The sequence below is a fragment of the Erithacus rubecula genome (genome assembly GCF_903797595.1).
Source record: "Erithacus rubecula genome assembly, chromosome: 6".
NCBI lineage: Eukaryota > Metazoa > Chordata > Aves > Passeriformes > Muscicapidae > Erithacus > Erithacus rubecula.
In genome coordinates, this window is record NC_136688.1 from 45094009 (window position 1) to 45120426 (window position 26418).

The window sequence follows — 26418 nt, forward strand, 5'->3', positions numbered from 1 at the left end:
TTATTTTTTTAGTTCTGGTTCTTGAAGGTAGATGGCAGATCATTTGAATGGAAAAACAAATCTCAACACCAAAGAGTTAATGCTGTCTATGCATATCTGAAATAACTCAGGTATACCTAAGGTTTAAAAATCCTTTAATTTGTCTTGTGACAATCTAGTAACAAGATAGATTTCTTTTTTCTCAGTTAAATATTTAACCCACACCCAAAATGAATGCCTGCTTTACAGAAGGCAATTATTCATTCCACCATTAGAATTTCTGAAGCACTGATAAGTTTGTAAGTACAAGAGAAGCAAGGTATAATTGCAATCAAATGCATTTTTTACAGAAGGCCTCATTGTGGTAAATTATATACAACATAGTGTTCTCGTTTTCCTTAAAGTGCTACCATCATCATCCTGATACAAGATCATCTATTGTTTTAGGAGGTCTTTTAACACAGCACCAGCACTGGCATCAGGGGACACTGGCAGTGGTGTAAAAGTAGGCAATGCATCAGAAATAGGTTTCATAAGCAGATGTCCAGAACTATTAGCTGGTGTTATGAGAGGCACCGCTGCAGATCGAGGTGCTAAAAATGGATTTGCATCTGGTCTTCTACCCATTCCTGAGACTGGAGAATCTGGAATACAAGAAAACCCAAACCAACCATAAAACCACTTTGGTATAAAGCATTCCTAAATCTATCTAATTTTTCAGCATTTGTCCAGAGAGACATTCTAGAACTGCTGATTACTTCTGCAACATTTAAGTCCTTGAAAATCTTGCTGTGGACTGTAGACACCTTCAAAGACTTTTATCGTCTCTGACTACTCCCATGAACTATAGAATTATTTAGGTTGAAAAAGACTCTTAAAATCAAGTCCAACTGTTAACCCAGCAGTGACAAGTCCACCACCAAAATTCTGTAACAAGCTAGCCAAGAAAATGTGCACATGACAGGCAACATGAACACCCTTTGCAGTTCTCTTCACCTTTGCAATGCCAGACATGAAGAATCTGTCACACTGACTCCAGCACTGTAGAAAGCTGTAAGGGCCCTGGCACATGCACTACAACGCAGAGCACAGGAAGGTTTCCCAAGACATGGCACAGCTTCCCCAGCCCCAAGAAAACCCCCACAAATAAACTGCACTTCGTAATATCCAGCTACTTTAAGTGAATTGAAAGAGGGCTTTTCAGCATCTCTCCCTTTCTCTGTACATACATATAATATGTAGGGGTTTGGTGTCCAGGGTTTGTAGTTTTTGAGTTTATAGCTAAATTTCAAACAAACCAATCCTGCAAAACAGCAGGCCTATATTAAAGTGAAATCTTAACTTTAAGGTGTGTCTTAAACACATGTAAAAAAATTAAAAACAAACTGGACCAGTTAAATTAAAGATTTGAATCTTAAATTATTTAAGATAAAAGTACATTAATTTAGCATGCATAATATAAGACAAAGTGTTCTCTTAGAAAAATCAAAGTCAACAGTCCTGCACAGCTTACAAAGATTTCATACCAGGCCATACATTTAACTGATTTTATTTTGGTCAGAGCAACCAGGTTCTACACACCAGAGAGACACTGCAAACTTGTATTACTTGCATTCTTCACTCACTTCAACACAAGCTGATCAACAGGGATGCTGAAAATCAGGACTGGGTTCACTGCTACACCATACGAAGTTGTCTACACAGCAACTGTTTGGCTCTAACAGGTGCTGTTAAATCCTTCCCATATCAAAGGGAATTTGGTCCCTCTAATCCTCTGTATGGAGAGTTTAGAAAGTGAGGTATAGATGCAGTGGGAAGGAGAAACAGGAGAACAATCAGAAAAAAAAAATAAAAAAGACAAAGTAGGACATGGTTGGGGAGAAGAAATCAAGTTCATAATTTACAAGTGAGGAAGTACAAAATCATTAAAAACCTCTTGAAAATTCTACCCTTAGTTATTTATGTTCTGTGTAAAGATTCAAATATTACCTTGCATTTGACTGTTAGGTGGAGTATTGCTAGTTTTACCAGTTCCTGCTGCTCCTAAAGGTTTCATGTGATGAACAGAGAGCTTGGGTGGGGGAAGGCTTGGGCAAGATTCAGTCTCAAGGAATTTCACAAACAGTTCTGAAAAAGACTGTAAGAAGCTGACAGTTACTATATTTCACTAATGCTCTGGTGAAAAGCACTATCAAGAATACATACATACATAAAACAAAAATATGTCAACAGCCCACAATCAATTTGTACTTGTACTTATTACTAAGCATTCCTCAGTGAGTGACAATTAAAGTTATTTTCAAAATATAGACTCTTTTTGCTAAGAGAAATTTATATAAAACTTATAAAGGTAATACACATACTTCTACCATTACTGATTTAAGCTAGTTATTTCAAGAATTCTATGCTATTTCTGACATCACAGTATTTTCTTAGTCTTTGCTCAACCAATCTCTCCTCCAGAAACACATAAAACCCAACCCTTTCTCTTAAAGCTCATGTATTCTTTATTTCATAAGGAAACTCAAATAAAGGAAGCATGGAATGATTAAGCTGTTGCTAGCATGACAAGATAAAATGTGGCTTACTAAAGCCTGCACTAGTCACACAAAAGCATTAATTTTCCTCTTACTTTTACAGTTAATCAGACCACAGTCCTGTAGTGGCCTGTGTACCTGCACTATTTTAGGGGGGAATAAACCAATCCCTATTCTTCAAGATGATTTACAGGAATCCATTCTCAGTATTTCTAGCTCAACTGAGCAAGAAATCAAAGTCAATAAAAAAACTCCAATCCCTCAGTGCTTGGTCTTTGAGTACATTATTTACTGGCCTGCCAAATGGAAAGTTCCATAGATAAATTGCTCCCATGGATCATGCTATGAGATCTGTTTCTTTAGAGTATTTGAAAACTTAGAGTATCAGTTTTATATGCTGTACATAAGAGGCACTAGCTGCAGCAGGTGAAAAGGCTTTTCAATTTAAATTTAAAGGACATATGGGAACAAAGGCATCAAAATACAATGTCATGGTCTTCTACACTGTTGAGTATTGTGGAATTCCATACTCTCACATATATTTTAACTTCCAGCATTTGTAGTTTTCAAGACGAAGTCCATACTGTAAGAAGAGTGATGCCAGGAACCAGTGGAACAGTAAATGTCTTCTGAATTAGCCCAAGACTCATCACTGTATAATTTTCACTGTCCTTAGTGCAGGGAAAAAAACTTTTGCCAAAGCAGTTGCACAAAACAATTAACACAAGATACAGCAGCATCAGTAAAGGAACCTCAATACACTGCTGGACCAAACATGAGCATTAATATGCAACTTTCCCATTTTTCCACTCAAACCAAGAGAATGAATGATTAATTCTTACACTATTAAAAATGTTCTGATTTGTTGGTCTCAAAGGTGTGCTAGGAACACTCTTTGACCCAGCTCCTCCACCAAGCCAGCCAGTCACCCATCTCGTAACACCTCTTTGCTCTTCAGATAATAACTAGAGAAGTATTTAAAGAAAATAAAGTTAGGAAACAACAAAAATAAAGCAGCACATAAAAGTAAGTGAATAAATACGAGCTGCAATGCCGCATAACAATGTGGCACTCTTAGAGATTAAAAAAAAAATTATTATTGTCAAAACAATATTCTCCACCTCCCAAAGACTGACAGCCTAAAAACCTGGCTCTTTATTTAAAAACACGAGCCTCACAATTTTTACAATAACTACTGGTACAGATATAACAGGCTTACTTTTCTGTAAGTAACAACACAACAGCACAAAGTTAAATCCTTTGCTTTCTGCATTAATATTCCTCAGCAAAATGAATTCTACCCTATTAAAACAACATTATCGAAAGATTAAGAAGAAAAAAACCACACTTTCCCCACAAAATGTGCAGGGACAGTGACATTTTCAGTTATTTTCAGTTAAGGATACTGGGAGAGACAAGGGAGGGAGAGACAAGGAAAGGAGAGGAAAAAAAAGAAAGCGTCTAGATCTCTGCCAAGTGTTACCTGATCAAGTTCCTCCTTTTTCAGTCCCAAGATACTTCCCATTAACCTTAACACTTCAACACGTTTATTCTTTGGAGTATGAAAATGTCCAATGAAGAGATTTCTCATCAACAGTCTGCAGAACAAAAGAAGGTACTTATACAAGCTGCTATTGTGTAACAGCTGATATTATAATATTGATACATTTATTCCTCATACTCTTGTCTAATTTACAGTAATACAAATAACCACATCAAATACAAATAACTAAAGGGCATCTCACCAATTTCCTCTTTCTATAAGTCATTACATTTCTTACATAGTATGGATTTGGACAGTATTAGCAATATTGTATGCAGTAAGGTGAAACCGAATGGTAACATGAGCAAATTTGGGTGTACATACTACAATCAGGGAAAAATGCTTGTTCTAAGATCTTGATTCAGGAGAGTATTTAAGAGGAAAGCACTGTGTAGTCTCAAACCAAGACAATGAAGGGGACAGGGGAGCCCATCTGCCTATCCCTGTTTCAGTTCTGTTGGGTAGAGAAGAAAGAAAAGGACCAAGGAAGAGATCATATGACATCCAGGAGATACAGACACATGAAAAAGCTTGGTGTTCACATCTTGACCATTATTAAATACATTAAGAACTTGACTCTCCATTTGCAGAGCTTATGCTACAGAAGTGCACTTCTACTTACGAAACATATCAGTGAGCCAAAGTCACATTAGTTTTACTAATCAAAATGACTATTTACAACCACCAAGCAATTAAAAAATGTCAAAATAATGAAAGTGTAATTACAAGACAACATACAGAAGTACAATCCTGTACTACCCTTGCTACTGTGAGTGCTACATCTGCACATTCAGAGGAAAAAACCCAAAAACTTAGACCAAATCTTGCATTGAAGACTTACTTGTCCACTTTTCCTTCTGTGCTGTTCATAAGGTTCATTAATTTATTTTGTACATCTTCTAACATTTCTCTTCTGATCTCACCTGTAAATGTAGTATCACAGCAAAAGAAAAAAAACCCAAAACTTTGAAACATTTTTGCAAAATTTATCAATAACACATACCTTCAGAAATATTGCTATTGTGCTTTCAAATAAAAAAAAAAACCAAACCATAAAATTGATGCGATTTTTTTATAAAAAGGTGTCAACTTAATATGTCATTTCTATTTGAGACCACAAGCTGTAATTTCAGGAATGATACTCAAAGCACATGACTACACATTAAATAAATCCATTGCAGAAGGTCTGATGAACTGCTGTTTTCTATCTAAATAATACTGGAAAGAAACTCTTCAGCAAGGTCTATAATCCTGCAGTGACAATCTTTTACATAATGACCAAACTCCATGTTGGCATCAGATCTTTTTGATTTCTGCCCTTAACCTCCAATTATTACCCAAGCCCAGATATTCTGTGTATCCTACTGCCAGGTTGCTACAGTCTTTGAAGCACCAAGGAGTTCTCAAGTTTTCTACATTAATTACTGGCTAGCAGAGCAACATCAGGAGCTTGTTGAGGGTCTGATCTGCTTGGACCTTTATCACTCCTGTGACAGATGCAAGCTCCAGCAATAGCATGCTGGGACACACTAACACATTGCAGAAAGAATGCTGTGCTTCATAATTCAGTATACTGGCAAGAGAGGCAGACATATGCAAGATAACCCATACTTTTGGGAACAAAAACATGAATGGAAGAGATGAAAGGCCACAGCTACCATGAATCAAAAACAAGACTTACAGAAAGGTAAACACTTCAGTCAGGTGTCATGGCCTGAGAACTCAACAAATAGGCCAGAATAAGTCAATGAATGTGAGGTGGCCTAAGACCATACAGGCTACAGAAGTGCAATTTCTCACCAAACTGAGGGTCTGCAAGATACTACCTCTGAATCTTAACAAAAGTACAATTAAGCCTTATTCACACACAAAAACTTGATAAGTATACAATAATACAGACTGTCCATGTGAAGACCAACTTTACCCAACAGATATAAGCAGACAGGATGAACTTTTTCTCCTCATAGGCAATATAATTACAGAATGATAAAGTTGCAGGAGCATACATAGGTGAATTATTTGGATATCCACAGAACAGAAGGCAATAAAGAGAGTTATACTACCAAGGCCACAAAAAGATAAATAGCATTTGAAAAGAAATTTCAATGAAATTTTACACTGTTGCTATTTCTCTACAAAGCAAGACAATTGTGAGTTGCTTTTTCAATTTTTATTAACTTAATCTATTCCTTTATGATGGATTTTAAAACAAAAGCATTAATGATTTAAACAAAATGAAAAATATTAACAATTTAAATGAAAAAATATTTTATATCCAAGAAGATCAATTTTTCATGATCACTACACAGCTATATTTCATCCACAGTGACTATGCAACTTTATCATTAAATGTCTATTTTTAAATGGAATATTTCCCTCTAAAATAGAATCCTACAGCTGAAAAGGACTTATACACATACTTTGGGTGTATGAAAAGACTAAGTAACAAAAAGGTCCTGAGCCAAAATTCAGCATGGACTGCTGTAAACCAGACATTTACAGTCTCCAGTAATTTGTTAACCATTTATGGCAATCCAGAAAACTGCATCTGGTACATTTTAAACTTTTCCATTAAAATCACTTCTCCTGCCAAAGAAATCCATAAAGAAATCCTTCAAAAGATTTGGCTAGCAAAACTGTGTCTGGGAATGTATTTGGCCAATTTGCAATAAGACATTTTATGTTTTCTTGTATAAATAGAATATGAAGTGATATTTTATTTCTACAAAAATCACGATTTACTCTACAACAAAATTAAAATGCTGTTTCCTTTATGCAACAATTCCATTTTGATTTTTTAAATCAAGTTAATTGTTTACCAATACAACACTGCTTGATACTCAGTTCTCTCCAAGTTTAAACCCCTCCTTAAGCAAGGGTTTACCATAGAAATTAAACAGTAATAAAGAACTTCCCATTTAAGAGTGCAATATTTGCCTATGCCAAAGTTAATTTCAATCCAGAGTGCTTGTGAATGTCTGTAGTGAGACACAGATGTAGAGATCAGTAAATTCAACAACAGATCAGTAGTTGTATGTTATGTAGCAGTTTGAAATTTAATTTAGCTTATAAAATTATTATGTGAACTCAGGGAGCACTTATTGATGCTTTACCTGGATGCCAAATTGCACTTAGAGAGAACTAGATTAAAGTAAGTACACATTCAAATATGTAGCAGAAAAGCAATAACTTTTTTGTAGAGTTCTTGCTGGAATATTGAAAACATTCAAATGAAATCTCACACCACCTAGCTGTCATAAGCAAGACTACTTCAAGAAAACTTCACTTATTACAAGAGTAAGACTGATTATCATTTAAAAAGGAATAGAAATAATTAGGTGCATATGTTCAAAGCATGAGTTACCACTGCATCCAGCAGAGATGGCAGTCACATCTGTGCAAGAGCTGCTGCCTCTACATCTCTCAACTGCACACTTTATCTCTACTTTACTGTATTTCTGTATCTATGTTGAATATGGTAGCTACTTTGGAAAATCTGACAACATTTGGTATTTCACTAACTTTTGAAAAATACACTTGCAGAGCTAAATCAAGTGTCTTGGTATTTACAGGGAAAAACCCCCAAAACCCAAGAAAACTTCTACAGGGTTTTTCTTTTGAGAAAGATGCCTAACAGAAGGTAAACATACTTTTTTATATTTGCTTTATAAACAAGGAAGTCCTCAGAATGTGAACCAGAATTAGTCTCTCATAGGATATGAATTTTGTTAAGTTTCTAGAATACTACACTGTCTCCTCAGATGCTTGAAATAATTTAAGCAGAAATTAAAAAAAACCAAAAAAACCATAGTTACCTTCTTTCTTAAGCTCTTCAATCTGTTCCTCTTTGATGTCAAGCTGCTCAGTAAGCCTGGATGCTGCATCCAGGGCAGAATTTGCCTCTTCTAAACTCACCTAAATAGAGGGTAGGAAAGGGACAAAAAGAGAAGCAGGGAGATCACTATCACAATTACCCTAATACCACACACATCAGACACAGCAGATCAAGAGACTGCAATCGCTTGTTCTTTCAAATAACCGGATTGTAAACACCTCCAAAAAATAGAGGGTCAGCAGAAAAATGCTAGTTTGCTTGCTCAGTGAAAAATTAACAATTGTGTTTCACAAGGTTCAATTTAATTATTCAGCCCACCTGCAGTGATACAACTTTTTCTTCTAGGTTTTCTGCTTTCTTCTTCCATTCTGCACTCTGTTTTTGGTGTCTCTCCAGTTCCGCTGAATACATAGCTTTTTCTTCTAAAGGATTTAAAATAAGAGACAAAACAATTTACAACATCTAACTCTTCTTGAGACATGCAATTGCAGAACCTCAGCATTATTATATCTGGTCTTCATGAGGTAGATGTGCAATTCAAGTTTCATAAACGAGATACTGATCAAGAGTTTTCACAGAATCAGTTTTTTAGAAGTTTTTTAATAGACAACACTTTTGGAAACAAGGTAACTAATATTTCAAAAGCACCAAAATATGGTAACAATTCCAGTTGCAAAATACTTGTTGCAATATTTGCTATTTCTTGACAAACCTTACCCTGTTGGAACTGCTCTAGTACCATCTGCAGGTTGGCCAAAGACAGTGCATACTGCTTCACTTGGTCCTGGGAGATGGTCAGCTGAAGCATGGTTTCATCTCTCTGCTTGGAAACTAGATTTAACTGCTCTTGCAAAGATTCAACTTGCAGACTAGCCTGATGACTTAAGGAAAACAAGATACATTACTTAAAAAAAGGAGTTACCACAGAGAAAATTAAATCCCAGCAAAAAATAGCTTACCAAACTTTTTCAGCTCAATTTACAAAAATTATGGCATTTCCCCCCGATTCCTCTTTAAAAAACAAAATCAAGCTATAAAGAGATTTTAAAGAAGTCTGGCAACAAAATTTTGACAATCAAAGAAAAAATCCCAATTAGCTTTTTTTGTTTAAAATGCATTAGAAAAAAATCCTTGTTTTTGTTCATTATTATAACAGCATCATTAAAAAAAATAATCTCTTTCTAGTTGTCTGCTTCAATTACTATGAATCAATAGATCTTTTTATCAGTTTTTACTTTAAAACCCAGTCTCACAACTCAGTATATGTTGCTATTACTTTGGAGGGAGGGGCTTTACATTTTCCCTTTTGAGGTGCTCCTGCCTTCCTTAAAAGACACCTGTCTTTTAAACAAAGACAATAAAATAAGACTTTCAAATTGAAGCCTTGACTTGAAAGTCACTCTTTTAGAACACACAACTAAATTGATGGGTTAAGGATTTTTGTTCTAGTTCTAAGCACTGTTGATGATATAAGATTTCAACAGTTGCTACTAAAAGGAGAAATACATTAAATTCTCGACAGTAGCCAAGCATATTTCAAATCACCCTCCAGATTCTAGTAACAAAAGTTCTATCTTTTTGTTTTCTCAAGTGCTTAGAATGTTACAGGATGGCAGCTCACTATAACAGTGGCATCAGCACCAGTTTAGTTAACTGTGATATTTAGAAAACTACCTGGCATTCTCCACTGCAGTAGATGAAGATGCAAGTTTTTCTTCCAAAATCAAAACCTTTTTTCTTAGCTTGACCTCTCTGTCTTCTGCAGCTAAAGCTTCCCTGGTGTAGGACTCTTCCATTTCTAGAAGGTGATTCCGTAACCTCTCCAGTTCCTGATTTAAGCGCTGCTCCTTCTCATGCAGATGCTGTACCTGTGTAGAACATGCCTTAAGTTGCTTCAACTATCACTTCTTATAAAAAAAAATTAAGCAAATGTTACACATGCCCATTGAAGCACTTTGCATGTGTACTAAGTGCTTTTAATAAGTGGTTGCTACTAAAATAATCCAAAAAATATTACAGATGCAATTTCTTATTCTTTTTTCATTTATTTCTTGCAACTACAAATTATTTGGTGGTACCTCACTTTGCAGGGCACTGCTCTCCATTTGCTTCTGTTTGAGTGCTACCATGACTTGGTCTCTCTCTTGCTGAAATGTAACAGCTTTTTCCTGCATTGATTTAACTTCATTTAACAGCTGATTCAATTCTCCTGTCTTGCCCTGTTGAAGACATAAACAAATATTTAAAACATGGCCAACAATTTTACCAGAGGCATAGTCTTTACCAGGAAGAGCGTAAAGATACTACTGATCTAATAAGGAAAAGGGCAGGACATCTACAGCCCTGCAACACAGAAAAATATCCAGGAAGAACATTGTTTTGAACCTGCCTAGTTTGAAGTGATAGTCACAAATACGAAGGTACATACCTGTTCTTTGTCTTTCAATAGCTGCTCAAAAGCAAGAGCTTTTTCCTTCATTGAGTAAGACTCAAACTCCTTCTCCTTCAGCATCATTGAAAATTGCATATTAGTCTCCTGAAGTGCACGGAATTCTGTTTCTTTTTCCCTGCACTTTGCAACTATTTTTTCATTTTCTTCTTTCAGTTTTTTAATATCCATTTCTAAAATTAAATTTCTTTCTTTTAGATTAGTTACAGCTTGCTTCAAAAGCTCATTTTCATTTTCTTTGTTACTAAGATTTTCACTCATGGAAAGTAACTGATCACTTTTAGATTTAATTAATATATCTTTTTCCCTAAGTGATTTCTGTAACACATCATGTTTTTCTTTGATCTGCCTCATCTCTGATTCAGTCCCTTCTTGACTCTTTCTTTCAATCTCAGATGCTGTAGCAACAGAATCAGATAACCGCTGATTGTTTTCCTGAAGAATCCTAATAGTTGAATCTTTTTCTTGCAACTTTTTTTTCAGTTGCTCCAACTCATTTTGAAGAAGTTTATACTCCTCACCGAGTGCTTCAGGAGGACTGTATTGAGCACCTGGAAGCTGTGAAATGGTGGAAGCTGTTGCCACAGATGGTGTTACCAAATCCAGTTTACTCAGGAGAAGATCCTTGGTGTTATAAAGCTGTCCTATGCTGTGCTGAACTTGTGCTAATTCCTGACTAAAACTTTTCAGCTTTTTCTCATTCTGTTCATAACTCTGAATCAAGCCATTATAATCTACCTGCAGCCTTGAAGTACTATCATTTTCAACTGAAATTTGTGCTTGCAGCTTTTGTAACTCCTCTTGGAGATGAGCTGACTCATGCTGCATGTTCTGGACCGTGGTTATTACTTGTTGTTTCCATTCTTCCATTTTCTTTACTTGCTGTTTTAGTTTATCACGTTCTTGCAGAAGTTCCTCAAACTGGTTACTGTTCACACCCCCTGCCCCATTATCAGCACCTGTACTGGATGTCTGCAAGACAGTCAGTAAGGTTTGGCATTTTTGACTTAGGGCATCTATTTCAATATCTTTTTCTCGAATGATACGGGATAAATTCTGAATAGTTTCCCTAGACATGTCTTGACTGCTGTTTTCAGATCTACTGGATAACCTTCGGTTCTCCTCTTGCAATCTCACCAAAGCTGCCTCCTTAGCAGCAACCATGTCCATGATATTACGATACTCTGTTTTTAACTGACTGTTTTCCCTTGTCTTTTCACTTAGAACCGCTAGTACTTGCTCTCTTTCCAGAACATAAGCTTGCAGCTGCTGCTGAAGGGAAAGAACATCCTGTCTGTAGGAAGCTGAGGAAACTCTAGCATTAAGAGCTTGTATTTCTAAATCCTTCTCTTGAATGATCCGAGTAAGTTTACCAACTTCATCCTTAGACAACTGATCAATTTGCTGACTTAGAGAAACATTCTTTTCATTTAACATCTTAATCTCCATCTCCCTTTCTTTGATACCTTTCACCAGTCTTTCAATTTCAACTTTAGACAAGTCATGTTTTTCATTTCCATTTTCTCCATTAAGAGTCTGAACTTTGGTTTCCTGAAAAAGATCAGAAGAATCAGTCTGAATAATCTGCCTCTCTTTGTGCAACTGAGTTTTAATTTGTTCAATTGTTTTCTGCAAATTTTTGATTTCTTCATCTTTCTCTAAAGAGAGTCTTTCATGTGTGACATTCATTTGCTCACATTGAAATTTGGACTCATCTATTTCCTTTTGCTGCTCCTGCAGTGACTGCTGTAGTTTCACTGTTGCTTGATTCTGATCTTCTATTGTTTTTTTGTGAACTTTTATTTCTTCTTCAAGATTATTCTTTATCACTTTTAACTGTGTTACCTCACTTTCAAGTTCAATAATAATATCTAAAGTTTTAGGTTCAACCACAGGTGTAGATCTACTTTGCTGATCCTTAAGGCGTTCGATTTCTTCTTTCAAATGATTATTTTCTTCCTTCATGACTGCAAGATTTCTGTCTTTTTCCTCCAAGTTCTGTTTTAAGACATCCTGCTTTTTTGAAACTTTCATATATTCTTCAAGTTCCTGCTTCACCTGTAAGGCTTGATTTTTGTATTTTTCAATGAACACCTCTTTCTCTTTTATGAGATCTGTCAACTGCTTTTGTCCTCCCAAACTAGTAGTCAACATCTCTTTTGTTTCTTGATGGTCAGTTTCCATCTGCTCAATGGTCCTCTGAAGCTCAGCAATCTTAAAGTCTTTTTCTTGATGGAGCTTAACCAGGCGCTCATGCTCAAGCTGCAGGGCAGTGGTGTCCATACTACGTGCGTTTGATAACTCCTCAATAGTTTGCTTATAATTATGGGCTTGTTCCAAAAGCCTCTTCTCTGCCTCATTTAATTCACTCTCTAAACGTCTTTTTTCCATTTTCAAAGCCTCCACAACAGTGTCTTTTTCCAAACAAACTTTCTTTTTCTCAGAAATGGCATCACTTAACTCCTGGTTTAGCTCTTCAATGGCTGCTACCAGCTTTTCATTTTCTGTCCTGAGATTAGACAGAGATTTCTGTAGATCTTCATTTATTTGTTTATTTTCTGAAATATCATTCTGTAGTTTTTCAATTTCTACTTCTCTTTCTTTCAGAATCAGATCTTGACAAGAGTAGTTAGATTCCTCATTACTTTTTTCTTTTAACTTGCTCAAGGATACATGAAGTTCCTCCTCCCTTTCTTTCAGTCTCTGCTGCAACTCTCCAATTTCTTTTTTACTATGCAAATTACACTCCTGGGCTTTCCTTAATTGTTCCTGAAGATCTTTAATATTATCTTGTAGCTGCTGCTTTGTTATATGTAATTCATTAAGTGCGTATGAACAATGGCTTAGTTTTTCTTTCTGACTATCTAACTCTTTAATAGTTTTCATCTTCTCAGTTTCTAATTCTGATACTTTCTTTCTTTCACAATCTATGTCAAGTTTCAGCTGTTTGATGATACTATCAGTTTCTGTGTGTTGCTTCGACAGCTGTTCTTTCAGTGTAATCATATGCTGGAAATGAACACAAAACAGAATTCATTAGGGTAGCAAAACCAGCTGAACTATTCATTTCATTTACTTTTATCCTCTAAACAAAAAAAAAAAAAAAAAACTGAGAGGAAAAAAATGTTTTTTAGTTGCCAACATAAGTCACTTAAGTTGGACCAACTAGTCAATGCTAAATTAATTAAAACCAAATACTAAATAAGGACAGATTACATTTCACTAAAAAAGACAGAATACCACCTCTAAGAGAAGCTTAACTACCTAAATGAAGAAATAAATAACTGTCAGAATTTGTCAAGACATTTGGAATTCAGCAAACATTCATTGCTTTAAAAAGGGTGGCACTACATTTGAATTATCTGCATATTCTACTTTGAACTTTTTGTTTCAACATACTTGTCTGGACTAATTTCATAGATGAATCATTGGTAAATCAATAACTGAAAACACATGGCTTACAACTCAAATTCACAGGTCTGGAACTGTGACAAAAAGTATAATTTAATTCTGATTATATATTATTGGTGACTTTTTTAATGCTCATATTATAAGGAACTTGTAATAAAGTAACTTAAATATTCAACATAATAAAAAATTCTAAAATATTATAAAAGATCAACTTAAAAGACAAACACGCATACACACAGAATTTTAAACATTTATTAAGCAGTTCAATAATTATAGTATTTTTATTACCTGAGTAGCTTCTTGATTCTGCTTGTCTAGTTCTTCCAGCTCTGCTATTAATGTTTCTCTTTCAGCAACACTTTCATCTAATTCATGTTCTTTCCTTTCCAAATCTTGTCTTAACTGATTTATTTCTGAATTCTGATCCTCTGTATTCGAAGAAAGAATATTCTCATGTTTATGTTGTGCACTTGTCAGTTCCTTCTCAAGTCCCTCAAAATAAAAAAAAAAAAAAAATTGTAAATATCAGACTTTATCTTGCTGAAATTATGTTAGAATCTCTAAGCCTACATGAATACTATCCCAGTTAAAAATTCTTTCCTGTGAAGTATTTCTCTCTACCATTCATACATAGACATTTATTTCTTCATTACTTGACTTAGGAGTGCAGTTTATAAACTCCTGCACAAAAAGTCATGGTATGGTGAGCACCTCTCAGGTATGGATTAACAGCTGGAATAAACTTGTAACTGCAAGACACCCTAAACAGAGCAGGCTACAGGGTGTAACAGGAACTTTGAATCAAGGGCATTTAAAAAATATCATTATGAAAAATGCTATGGGAACTCTTGAATGCATGCAAAGCACAGAAAAACTTGAAAAATACTACAGGATACAAAGTAAAATAAACCGAGTCTGAGAGTTTATAAAGGACCAAGACAACAACACCAAAAACCAAAGGTGTGTTATTTCCACTGCTTCACTTCATCAGTAAGATGGAATGCAGTATTATTATGAGTACTACACAGAAGAGATGTGGATTTATATGTGCACATATTTCACAACTGGTAAGTGCCAAAACTGAAACATGGTAAAGCAGAAGTGAAAAATGACATGCTTTACAGAATGCAAATTATAATAGCATCTTAAAATAATTAGTAGTTTAAAAACGTATGCTACAGCTTTCTAGGTAAAAATGAGACAAGTGGAACTTGAATGGTTTTCCTAAAAGAATGCACTGTGGAGTTTCACAAGTAAAAATTGTATTGTTTCTATAAATTCCACATATAATTACAGAATTAAACTACATTTTTTTGTTTTACATTACAATGTTATTTATGTAGAAATGCAAGTGTTCAAAATAAACCAAACAAAAAACAAGCTACCAAAAAATATTTTCGATCAATTACTATTGTTATGAACTTCATTGTTGGCTTAATTTAGAACTTGCTTTACCTGATTTAAACTGGAAAGTCTTGCTATTTCATTTCTTGCTTCTATAAAGGGAAATGAAATCAAATAATTTACTACTTTTCAAACAACAATAAAACAAAAATCATTCTCCCATCTTGCCCAAATAGCACTCTGTTGATCAGAAGAGAATAGTTTCACACCATTTTGTGATGACAAGCACCAGTACCATAAAAGATTCAAACATCCCATCACTCACCACCTCAAAGCAGAGTATTACATTCACAACTGATCCCACATTAGGGGGAACTTCGGTACTAAAGTTTATCAGTTATGAAATATTAAAATATTTTCTACCTACAGATATGTTTCTTAAACAGGTATGCTAGTGTTTTCTTAAAAAGATATGAGCAACTGAGTACCTTTATAGACACACACAAAAACATTTTTTTTAATTTAAACAAACAACTTCTATTGAGGCTTACTTACTTTTAAAGGAAAAAACCCTACCAAACAGTTGGCAGACGTGATTACTTCCCTCATCAGAAAACCCTATGATAACCACACTAGTCCTAACAATGCTCTTTTCTGCTTCACCCTACTTCAATGGACAGTGCTTTTCTAAAATGGCCATACTTTAAAGGTACATATTCTCATATTCAGTTTTAAATTAATAAAATTGAGTTTTAAAAGTAAAGACCTGTGAAAATACAATAAAATAAAAAATAATAATAAAAAAATCATAGTCCTAATACCTAACAATGCTTGCTGTAGGCTGACAACATCTTGTGGTAGTGATGTCTTTGACTGGAGCTGCTTCTGCTCTTTCAGGACAGCATCTTGCTCTGCCACAGATCTTTGAAGTGCATTAAAATCAGATTTAAGCTTTTCATAATCTTGTGCTATTTGGATTTTTTCCAACTTTGCAAATTCTTGCTCTTTCAGAAGATTTTCGTTTTCTGCTTTGGCAGAAGACAATTTGTGATTTAATGTTCTTATTTCATCCTCTAGGTCCTTTACAACCTGCAACTCTTCCACCTGTCCTCCGTCTAGACTCTGAGCTACATTTTTCTGTTCAGTAATTTTAGAGTCATCCATGGCATCAGTGCTCACACCACCTAAAAGACAAAAGACATTATTTGCAGTATTAACCAAAATCATCACTTCTAGATCTTTTACTTATCTTCTTTCACCTCTTCTCCTGACAGAGGGAGGTAGACTAAAACAAAGACATGGTCATCATCAACAGAAAGCTTGGTTAAATAGATTAAACATTTGAAGCTGTGCTATATATATTCAAAAAGCTACTTGTCATACCAGTAATACTTTCACATGCCTGGCTCAAAATAATTTTATATGGTAAGTGTTGCAAGATATATTTTGTTTGCAATTTAATTAGAATTAGATTAGAATACTTGATCCCCACCTCTCTTAGTGACGAAATGACAATCTAATTTACCAGGATTTGGAACCTCTCAATTTTCTAAGAAAAATGTATCAAATCCCATCTAAATCAGATTGATGCAAAATCCATTTATAATTTAATTAATTACATTGCAAAGGTTTGCCAAATGGTTGTTATAGGGAACAATTCGCTCCAAATAATTTTCTAAATTATGCACAAAGGTTTTTAACTGAAGAAAAACATCTATCAGAATTAACCTTTTTAAGGATACATTATACTGTCATACTATACTGACATTCATTTCTGTACAATCTTCTATAATTTCCAGGCAAATTATAGAGAACAAAAAAGCATCATCAGAAGAGTGCAGGAAAAAAAAGTTAAATGAAAGCATGACCCTTGTGAATTCACTTCTGTGTCAGCTCAAACACTTGCCCCTAGTCCCTATTAAGTTGTCAGACAGAATGAACAAAATATAAATATAAAATACTCTAGCTCTTCAAAAGTCACTAGCAGTATTTATTTTGCAGATAAGTGATAATGTAAAAGATAAGGGACTTCTGCCTTCATCTTCCTTAAATTAGTCCTGCTGGTGTAAGTACATGAAGTGAAAAAATATATTACATCTTAACAGGCATCTGACTTTCAGAAATAAATTCCCTATCAGTACTACCTTTAAAGTTAGAGAAGCTGTGATAATATTTCCCTTCTTTCCAAGAAGAACAGATCTCTCGTTCCAAAAGGAGAATATACACTCTTCAGAAGTCCAAATGTCACCAGGTAAATATAGAGGTTTACAGGCAAAGCTTCTGTATTTAAGTAAAGAAGCCTCTTGAGGAAACCTAACTGACAACACTATTTTTAGGGAGTATGAAACACAAGGCAACAAGAAGTTGTTTGTGGGAACTACTGAGCTTCTACAGTGTAGTTATGCCACACACTACAGTGTGGTTCTTGGGGCAATCATAGAATCACAGCATAATTTGGATTGGAAGGGCCTTTAGAACATTTAGTTTCAACACCTGCATCATCATGGGCAGGGATACCAACCACTAGATCAGGTTGCTCAAGGTCCTATCCAGTCTGGCCATGAACATTCCAAGAAATGGGACATCCACAACTTCTCTGTGCAACTTGTTCTAGTGTCTCACCACCCAATCTTTGAGCTTTTGTCAAGTAACCCAACTGGTACAGAGTACACCTCACAAAAACTATTGTTTGTCCTGTTACTTTCTTACCTTCAATTTGGTATGTCTCATCCCTACATCTATTCAGTGTAAGTTAAAAATTCAACCCAGAAAGTGCAGAATTCAGAACATAACAATTGATATGTGTAGAAAACGACCCTTCAGACTGATACATGCCACAGATCAAATGCTGTCATTCCAGTGCTCAAGCCAACCAGAGAGAATAAAAGATATGGGGCATGTGCCTTAAACATGAAGCTGAACTGAAATTGAAATCCAAATTCTAAACATCATATACTTGATATCTATTGTACTGCTACATGCATATTCAACCAAAATTCACTCTACATAAAATAAAACAGAAAGCATGTGGTAACAGAGACCTTGCTGTAACCGATTCTCAAGTTCTTCAATCCGCTCTTCATATTCAAGCAGCTCTTCTCGGTGTCGGCGACTTAACTCTACTAACTTCTGTCTGTGGGCATCCTGCAATACTGACAGCTCATGCTGGTGCTCATCTATTTCTTGACTTAAATTTTGTCTGAGCTCCTACAAAATATCATAGGAGGAACAAAATGACAAAATGCAGCACAGTGACTTCTTACGAAAGAAATAATACAATACAAAAGAAAGAAAAGTTTTCCCCAGTCTAATTAAAAGATTTATTGAAAGATTTCTCACAAAAGTCAAGTTTCTTGATTTCTGTTGATTGGGATTTTTTTAAATGTGTGGAAAGAAAATCCTTTAAAAAATATGTTTACACATATAGTATGCTCTACACAACAGTAAATATTAAACCATTGTAAAGCAATTCTAGTCTTACAAACAAAGTATGTAAACTAGGATGAATTTCTAGTAATGACATTTCTAGAATGACATGTAAAATCCGTATTTGGCACCTTCAACAAAAAAAGGCAATATATTTCTGAGAAGAGAGAAATTATTCTGTGTATCTAAAATACAGTCTCATAACTCAACAGCTTCACCAAGTGATTTACCCTGGTCAGTACCAATGTCACTGTTTCAAGCTAACATACTGTAATTATCAAATCATACAAAGACCCTTTCTCAGAGTAACTGTTTTTAAAAATTGTACTGCTGACTGAAGAAGTGTTGCTATGCTACTACATGCCCCTGTGCATTTTTAATAATGTTATAATAATGCTAGTTAAAATATTCACAAGTCCTGTGACCACATGCAAAACCATGAAGAGTCAAGCAGAAGAAGACTACTTTGTCATCTTACCTTAACAACATTCTGTAGTTTGCATATTTCACTTTGTTCAGCATCATCTGTGCCTTGCACTTTGGAAGACTGAAAAAACCCAAATGACATACCCATATGAAAACTGTGATAGATGGATGTAGTTTTTATCTAAGTGGTTCCTCTACTGGTATTCAAAAGTAGAAAACAACAAAGGTAACATGAAGCAAAATAAAAATCCACTGTAATCTTGACTTTAAAAAAACCCCACATTTTAATGGAAACATTTTAATTTTTCATGGGTTTTTATTAAAAGTAAAAGTTTGGAGTAGGTGTATTATTGCTCATAGTAAGACAACAGGGTTGCCTAATTTTGAGTATTTTCACATGAGAAAAGCATACCTCCAAAATCAGGCTATACCTTGAAAAATGGTAACTCACATCAGCAGCAGCTTGAAAGATTATATTATTTTGTGTCTCAACAGACCATGAATTATATCATTATGATGTATCAAGGACTGGGAGAAGAGAAAGTATAAAAAGTACGCAAGTATCCAACCTCTCCTTTGAACAGTACTGTGCTATGAGCAAAAATCACTGTTGTAGCCAGGAAGAAGGGAAGTATTGTTTTGAAAGGCTGAACAAAAACAAAACCCTGAAGTAGCACTCTAGGTAAATGTTCATTAAATCCTTTACCTAACTTGACAAAACATGCATAAAAACATCACAAAAAAGCGTTTGGAAGTTGGCCACTGAATGTGTCCTTAGTCAAGTGAGTGCATGAAAGGTTTTAGCTTTTCCATTGAAACACTGCTTCTTGAAATTTTTCAGCATGGACTTTCAAAAAATCCACGAAATGCAATGAAAACAATAATTTGTAGGAGAGAGGGAAGGGCAGGGTAGAAGAGAAACCACTCACCACTGCAATCTGCTTCCAGTGGTCAACCTCTGATTCAAGCCTGGAAACTTCATTGGACAATCTGTTTATTTCTTGTTGTGACCAGATTATATCTCCAAAATCCATGTCATCTCCTTCAAAACCTGAGGAATGTCTGACCTCTGGAACATAGGAGGCCGATGCAGTGGCTGCTGGCAAAACACCAGCTCCCAACTGAGCAGTCTGAGCAGCTGTCTGTACTTTCTGCAGTTGTTCCTGTAGTGCATTCTGTCTGGCTTTTAAATGGCTGATTTCCACCTGAATATATAAAGTAAAATGCATTGTTTGAATAATATCAAAATAGACTTTACTTTACCCTCTGTGGCCTTATAAAATGTGAACCAAAGGCTCCAGCATAAATAACTGATCACATTCACTAAAAAAAGAAAAAAACCTCCAAACATTCCCAAAATGGAGAAAAAACCCCACCCTTAGCTCAAGTATTATAAAGCACCTCACACAAAGACACAGGGTTTTTTTAGCAGCCAAGATACACAAGCAGTACAACAACATCCAGGCTAACTGGTTATACAAAAAATTTAAATATAAAAAGCGGGTATTCAGATGTGAAAGTTAAGCAACATATGATTCTTTTCCAGTTATTTTTATTACATTTGATTTCTTAACAACTCAATGTAGTGAAAATTTACTTATTTACAATAAAGTGAAATTAGCTGCATGTAATTTTCTTGTAACAGCTCTGCTATTGTACTTAGCAGAATTTTATACATCTCATAGTTCTGCTTCCTCTAGTAGCCACATGAATTTGTGAATAAATCATAAATAAAACCCCCTTTTGTGTAACTCTCACCATGCTGGCAACTTTCTTCATTTAGGTCTATAAGATCTCATGTTATACAATAGGCTACAAATCTGATGCTTCCATCACAAAAGGACACTTCACAAATTTTGAAAGCTAGCTTTGTTCTCTTTAATTATATATGGTAAGATAAATAATGATATCTACAGACAAAATAATTGATTCAAATAGGAATTTGTTCCTGTTGTCTTCTTTAAAAGCAACTGAATCAGAAATACAAAGCAGTGGAGTGTTCTCACAGTGATCCCAGAAACAACAGAAATTCTGACAGCTGCATGACATTCCCAGAGTGTTTTCTCTTGTCTCAACTATTGAGGCAGCTTGGCTTGACATTACACAATTCAATGAAATATGTCACAGTCTACATTAACAAAGCAAGAAACCATAGCTATGAATAGCATTTCCACCAAAAGAGAAGAGAAACTATAACAAAGGCCTTAAACAGGACAACAGGTAACTTTATTGGACATACTGAGAAATTTACTGTGTCCTACCTCTTTCTGTTGAAGCTGATTGCGGTACTCAACAGACAACTGCTTTATTTGCAGCTCTGCTGCTTCATGCTTTTCTTCTAAGTCACTACAGACTTTTTTCAGCCTATCATTCTAGAAAAAAAAGAGAAATGAATGTTGGTAAACTCAGAACAGTCCTTAAAGAATTAGGAAAGCACAATGCTACTGGATATCAAACAAGTTAAATTGTACAGGTTTTTCATGTTATTTCATTCAAAACACACAATAACAGCAATGTGTGGGCCCAAAATCATGCTCATATCTAAGCTTTCCATTTTTATATGGCATGGACAGCAGCTCACTTTCAGAAAAAGGTTTGTGATGACCAGAGATAAATGCCAAGAATTAAAAAACTCCAGGCTGAATCAAATCTTAACAAGATTCATAGGCAGAATTTAAGAGCAGTCACTAAGTGCAAATTTGAGTTAATATCCAGTGTTTTCTCTCTGACCTCAGCCAAGAGCAGATGGTAAGAAACTAGAAAGAGGACAAGCAAGAACAGTTATGTTCCCAAAATAGTATCTTAACTTCACAGTGCTCTTGAGGCCTGAAGGCATACATGAAAGCTGTTTATTTAGAGACAAATAATAAAGTCACAAGACCAACAAGTCCTTTATAAGAGTGCAGAAAGTCACTTTCTATCAGGGTATGTGAGATTTGTAAGTGGTTTTGGAGGAGCACGAGCAGCCTGGGCCAAAATGACCAAACAGTAGGACAAGAGAGAGCACAAAACCACAGAAAATGCTCACTCTTTTCAGAGTTAAGCCTACTGCCCCAGTCCAAGTCCACCTGATAGGGCAGGGACAGTCACAGTGAGCAAAAGATGAAAACTTGCAGCACGTGCATACACTAATAAACATGTGTGTTGACACATGTTTACACAAATAAAATGTGTGTCCCTAACTGTGATGGCAGTTTGTCACAAAACCAAAGTCACATTCTAACACCATTGTCACCCTTGTTTACGGATTTACCCAGAGACAAACAACTTCAGTGCAATATTTAAACTTCACATAAAACAAACCCTATGCACTGCTTTTAATTACCATAGTGATCTAAAGTTTCTTACTTCAAACTTTTGTGCTGCATTAACACTTTCTATTTCTCTGAGTCTAGCATTGGACACATGGAGTTCTGTCGCTGCATCTGGAAAAAAGTGAAAATTTTCATTTTAATTACAGTCCTTTCAATCTGTTAAGACCAGTTATTAATACATATCTTACTTCAGACAGCTACTGCTTTAATGCTCATTCCTAGGTAAATAGCAAAAGCTGTTTTTATCAGACCACTGTAAGAATTATTTTTAAGACAGTCTTCCTGCATCTAATTTAGTTCACTTATACTTAGGCTTTAAATCAAATCAAAACTCTAACAGATCAGTATGGATTAAAGCTTTAAAGTAAGGGAGATAAAAATGTTTTAATTGGCTATTTTGTGTCCCTGAATCTGTTTCTCATTTCATACTTGCTCCTGACCTGAGAGTTGTTTCTCTGTAATGCCATGCAAAGTTTCAAAACAAGAATGAATTCCATTAAATGCATATAACCGCAACTGAATTTTCAAAATAAAAATCAAATCACCCACATCCAACAAAACCCATGTAACAAAACATCAACATAAGACTCATTGTCTCTAAACAGGTGATACATCTACCATCCTAGTTTATCCAACAGAAAAAGCATATATTTCCAGATACATTTTAATGATCAATTGTCCTCAAATTGACTATGTTTAATTTTCCTATGTCCCACCTTTAACAGACAGAAACACCATATTTCCTTTTAGAAATGAGAAATCATCCTCAATTGACTATAAAGCAGCCTTGACAATACTTCAAAATTTGATATAAGTACAATTTCCAAGTAAATAATGTATTTCATAATTTCCCACATGCTGTTTAAAACTGAGACAGCTCAAGCACTACAGAGGCAAAATTCTACACATGACAACTGTGAAAACGATGTCTGTAATCCACAAGCAACTGGAGTTTATGGGAGTCAAAACACTGAATGGAAGGGATAGAATTAAAATCTCAGAAACTTTTACCAATTAGGAAATTAAAAAACCCAAAATGTAAGGAAGTACTTGAGAAGTGTTGTTTAGGCTACACAGTATTTAAAGGTCTTTAGAGAAGAGTATTTGGATGCCATTAGATTTTTTACACCCTTGAGTCTAGTCACTCATATGAATGTACTACCCTGAAATTTTTAGGAAGCTGAAGTTGTTCACAGCACTATTCAGCTGTGAAGTACACCTGGAAGTAACTACTAAAGATCAGTACATCTCTCTTGCACAAACTCATACACAAATGTTTGAATTCACAATTTATCTTTCAAAAAAGCAAACCAAACACCCTAGATGACTGTACAGCTCAGGAACACAAAATAACTTTCAAAACTAAACTACTACATATTTTGAAATTTAAAACATTTCAAAGTAAGTCTTTCAGAAAAGCGAAAAAAAAAATTTACCGTTGTCAGACTTTCTCTACTCTGAGTATTTTACCTGTGCAGCAAAAAGGGCATCCATTGAGACCCATTATATCAGCTTGCCAACAAAGTTTACCCAACATATGTTTCTCTAATATACTACCACAATGCTTCATAGATGAGAGACTGTAAATGAAGCAGAATTGCTTAATTTCACATTTAAGAAACCTTAGCTGATTTCTATTCTTAACACTGTTTTGAGAAAGCTAACTTTTAAAATAATTTATGGTTACAAGATAGTAAACAATACTAGGGATATTAATCTGTTGATACTTATTACCACATTATACAACTGCTTTACTGAAGTTTTTTTCGAAAATTTGTAACCAAAGTCATGTTAAAATATGAAGAAAATACTATATTCTAGAATAGATTTACTATTGGTTATTAGAATATCTTACTCTGATGTCTCTGTTTTTTTCTTCTAACTTTCTGTTATAAAGACAAATCGTTCTAGCCTCTAATCCTTATAAAGCAAGGGCCATGCTCTCTTACTTAGCTGTAGGAGAATTGTAGAGCTCGACAGGTTTCTCTGGGCACAAATGAAACATAAACAAAACAATGACAAACATTGAACTTTTGCCTGTGTGACACGTCAGACTTAGATCACACCAGTGACAAAACAACCTCTGTAACTACAACTCTGCAGTTTTATGGAACCGGTGTAGAACCAGCTAATTAACTTAGTTTAGATAAACTAAGCAAACAGAAAGGAAAAAGAGTGCTGTTTGAGTGCTGTCAATCTGGAGCAACGTAACACTTCACTGAATTCATAAACCCCTGAATAATAAGCCTAAAACAGGTTCACACCTCCTATTAAAGCCTGGGAATATATTTGTATATTCTCCAGATGCTGAGATCACGGAATCGAGAGCGGAATAAAAACAAAAACAAAGGCAGCAACGGCAGCAGCATTGGCGAAAGGCACTAAGCCCCGAGCAGCTGCCCCCGGCCGGCGCGGGCAGCGCAGGCCCCGCCGCTGTGGGTCCGGTGGAGCGACCGGCGGCCGGAGGAGAGGAGGAAAGGAGGAAGAGGAGGAAGAGGAGGAAAGGAGGAAGAGGAGGAAAGGAGGAAGAGGAGGAAGAGCTCCCTGGCGGAGCCAGGCCCGTCCCGAGCCCCCCTTACCGCCCACTTCCTCCGCGCCTTCCAGAAGGATGTCCTTGGTGAAGCTGGAGATCTGCCCGGTCAGCGAGGACAGGCTGTCGCCCACCTGCCCCAGGGACTGGCCCAGCCCCGAGCCCAGCCCGCCCAGCCACGACGCCATCGCGGCTCGGAGCGCTCCGGGCCTCGCTCGGCCCTGCCGGGCGGACCCTGCGGCCAAGGAGCCGCCTCCGCCTCCCTTCTCCTCGCTACAGCGGGTCGCAGCTCCTGCTGCGGGCTCAGCACAGCGGACTCGGCCACTGCTCCGCCAAAGCTGCGCGCATCTTCCCGGCTACTCCGGCTCAGCTGCTCCTGTCGGGTTGTCTTGTCCCGTCCTGGCTCAGCGACTCCTCCCGGCGGCTCCGGCCACTGCCACCTCAACGGCCGCCATGACCCCTCCCAAACACCATCGAGAGCGGCGGCCCGGGCTAGAGCGCCGCCTCGGAGGCGGATATGGCGTGCGGCGGAAGCAGAGGATGCCGGGATGGCGGCGGAGCAGCAGGCAGGGCGCGGGGAGCCGTGCGTGGCGGTGTGAGCGCCGCGTGGTTATTGGGAGCTCGCCTGCCGGGATCGACCTGGGCCATCAGCAAAACGGCGTGGTGTGCACGAGATTAGACACGGTTTGTGTTTGAATATGTGTTATCACAAAACACACAGGATCCTGAAGCCCCGGCTGCTTTGATGTACATGGAGAGGACAGGGAAGGGAAGCGGCGGCTGAGGGCACCTGATCCATCCCAAGGAGAGGTGACAGGAGGCTGGGTCCGGCTCTTCCCGCTGGGGCCCAGCAACAGGACAAGGTTTCTGCAACGGGCGGAAACTGACGCACAGGGAGAGCCACCTGAATATCTGGAAAAACTTGTTCATTGTGCGGTGACTGCAGACTGGAACAGATTGCCCAGAGAGGCTGTGCAGTCTCCCTCACGGAGATACTCAGGAATGATCTGAATCCTGTGCAAATCCTGGGATCACCCTGCTTGACAGGGAGGCTGGACCAGATGACCCACTGTGCTCCCTTCCAATCTGATCCATTCTGTGATTTTACCCTGTATTTCCAGCCAGAACCCCAAAACTGCTCCGATTCAAAGTTCTTTTTGTTTTTTGATCAAGTGAGATATTTAAACTTTGGACTACAAGGAATACTGCACTGTTAGAGAAAAAACAGTTTTGTATTAGTCAGAATGATACTTTTAAAAAAATGCTGATACTGGAAATAAAATACAGGACAGCTGGCTCATTGCTCATTTTAAATTGATAACTACATTAAAAGATGTACAACTGAAGCACCACATGAATGGCAAAGTGAAGCTGAGAAGAGCATTTCATAGGTGAAATCTTAGATTTTTGTAAGTCTGAGAATGCAGCAGACACAAAACGCAGGCTCTGGAGTTACAGGCTGGCAAACATTACTGGACAGTCATGGAGCAATCTCCTTGTTGCTTCCCAAACAGGATCTTGCAGAGCCTTGGGATGGGTTCATGGCTGGCCTGCATTGCTGTATTACCTTTTAGCTGTACTGGCCTCTGACACACACAGGCAGCTCTAAGGCTGGGCATGGTAT

General features: G+C 36.6%; 1 protein-coding gene across 1 annotated transcript; it reads right to left on the reverse strand.

Annotated features, from left to right (window-relative positions):
- TRIP11 (thyroid hormone receptor interactor 11) lies at positions 1 to 25366 on the reverse strand. The gene is made up of 20 exons (XM_079309911.1): positions 24844 to 25366; positions 22299 to 22375; positions 21212 to 21322; positions 19880 to 20155; positions 19003 to 19071; positions 18140 to 18305; positions 15920 to 16282; positions 15210 to 15250; positions 14043 to 14246; positions 10323 to 13352; positions 9973 to 10113; positions 9569 to 9762; positions 8612 to 8775; positions 8213 to 8316; positions 7875 to 7974; positions 4901 to 4982; positions 4000 to 4114; positions 3359 to 3481; positions 1969 to 2116; positions 1 to 623 (listed from the first exon to the last, which is right to left on the reverse strand). The coding sequence occupies exons 1-20, from the start codon at positions 24980 to 24982 to the stop codon at positions 415 to 417; spliced, it is 5856 nt and encodes a 1951-aa protein (XP_079166037.1). The 5' UTR covers positions 24983 to 25366; the 3' UTR covers positions 1 to 414.
- Positions 25367 to 26418: the final 1052 nt, after the last annotated feature.

Excerpts from the sequence above, each read along its gene's own strand:
- TRIP11 (XM_079309911.1), bottom strand. The coding sequence starts at position 24,982 with ATGGCGTCGTGGCTGGGCGGGCTGGGCTCGGGGCTGGGCCAGTCCCTG. Across the intron at positions 8,776-9,568 it reads ACTGCAGTGGAGAATGCCAG|TCATCAGGCTAGTCTGCAAG; the intron begins GTAGTTTTCTAA and ends GTTTTCCTTAAG. Across the intron at positions 4,115-4,900 it reads ACAGAAGGAAAAGTGGACAA|ACTGTTGATGAGAAATCTCT; the intron begins GTAAGTCTTCAA and ends TTTGTTCTGCAG.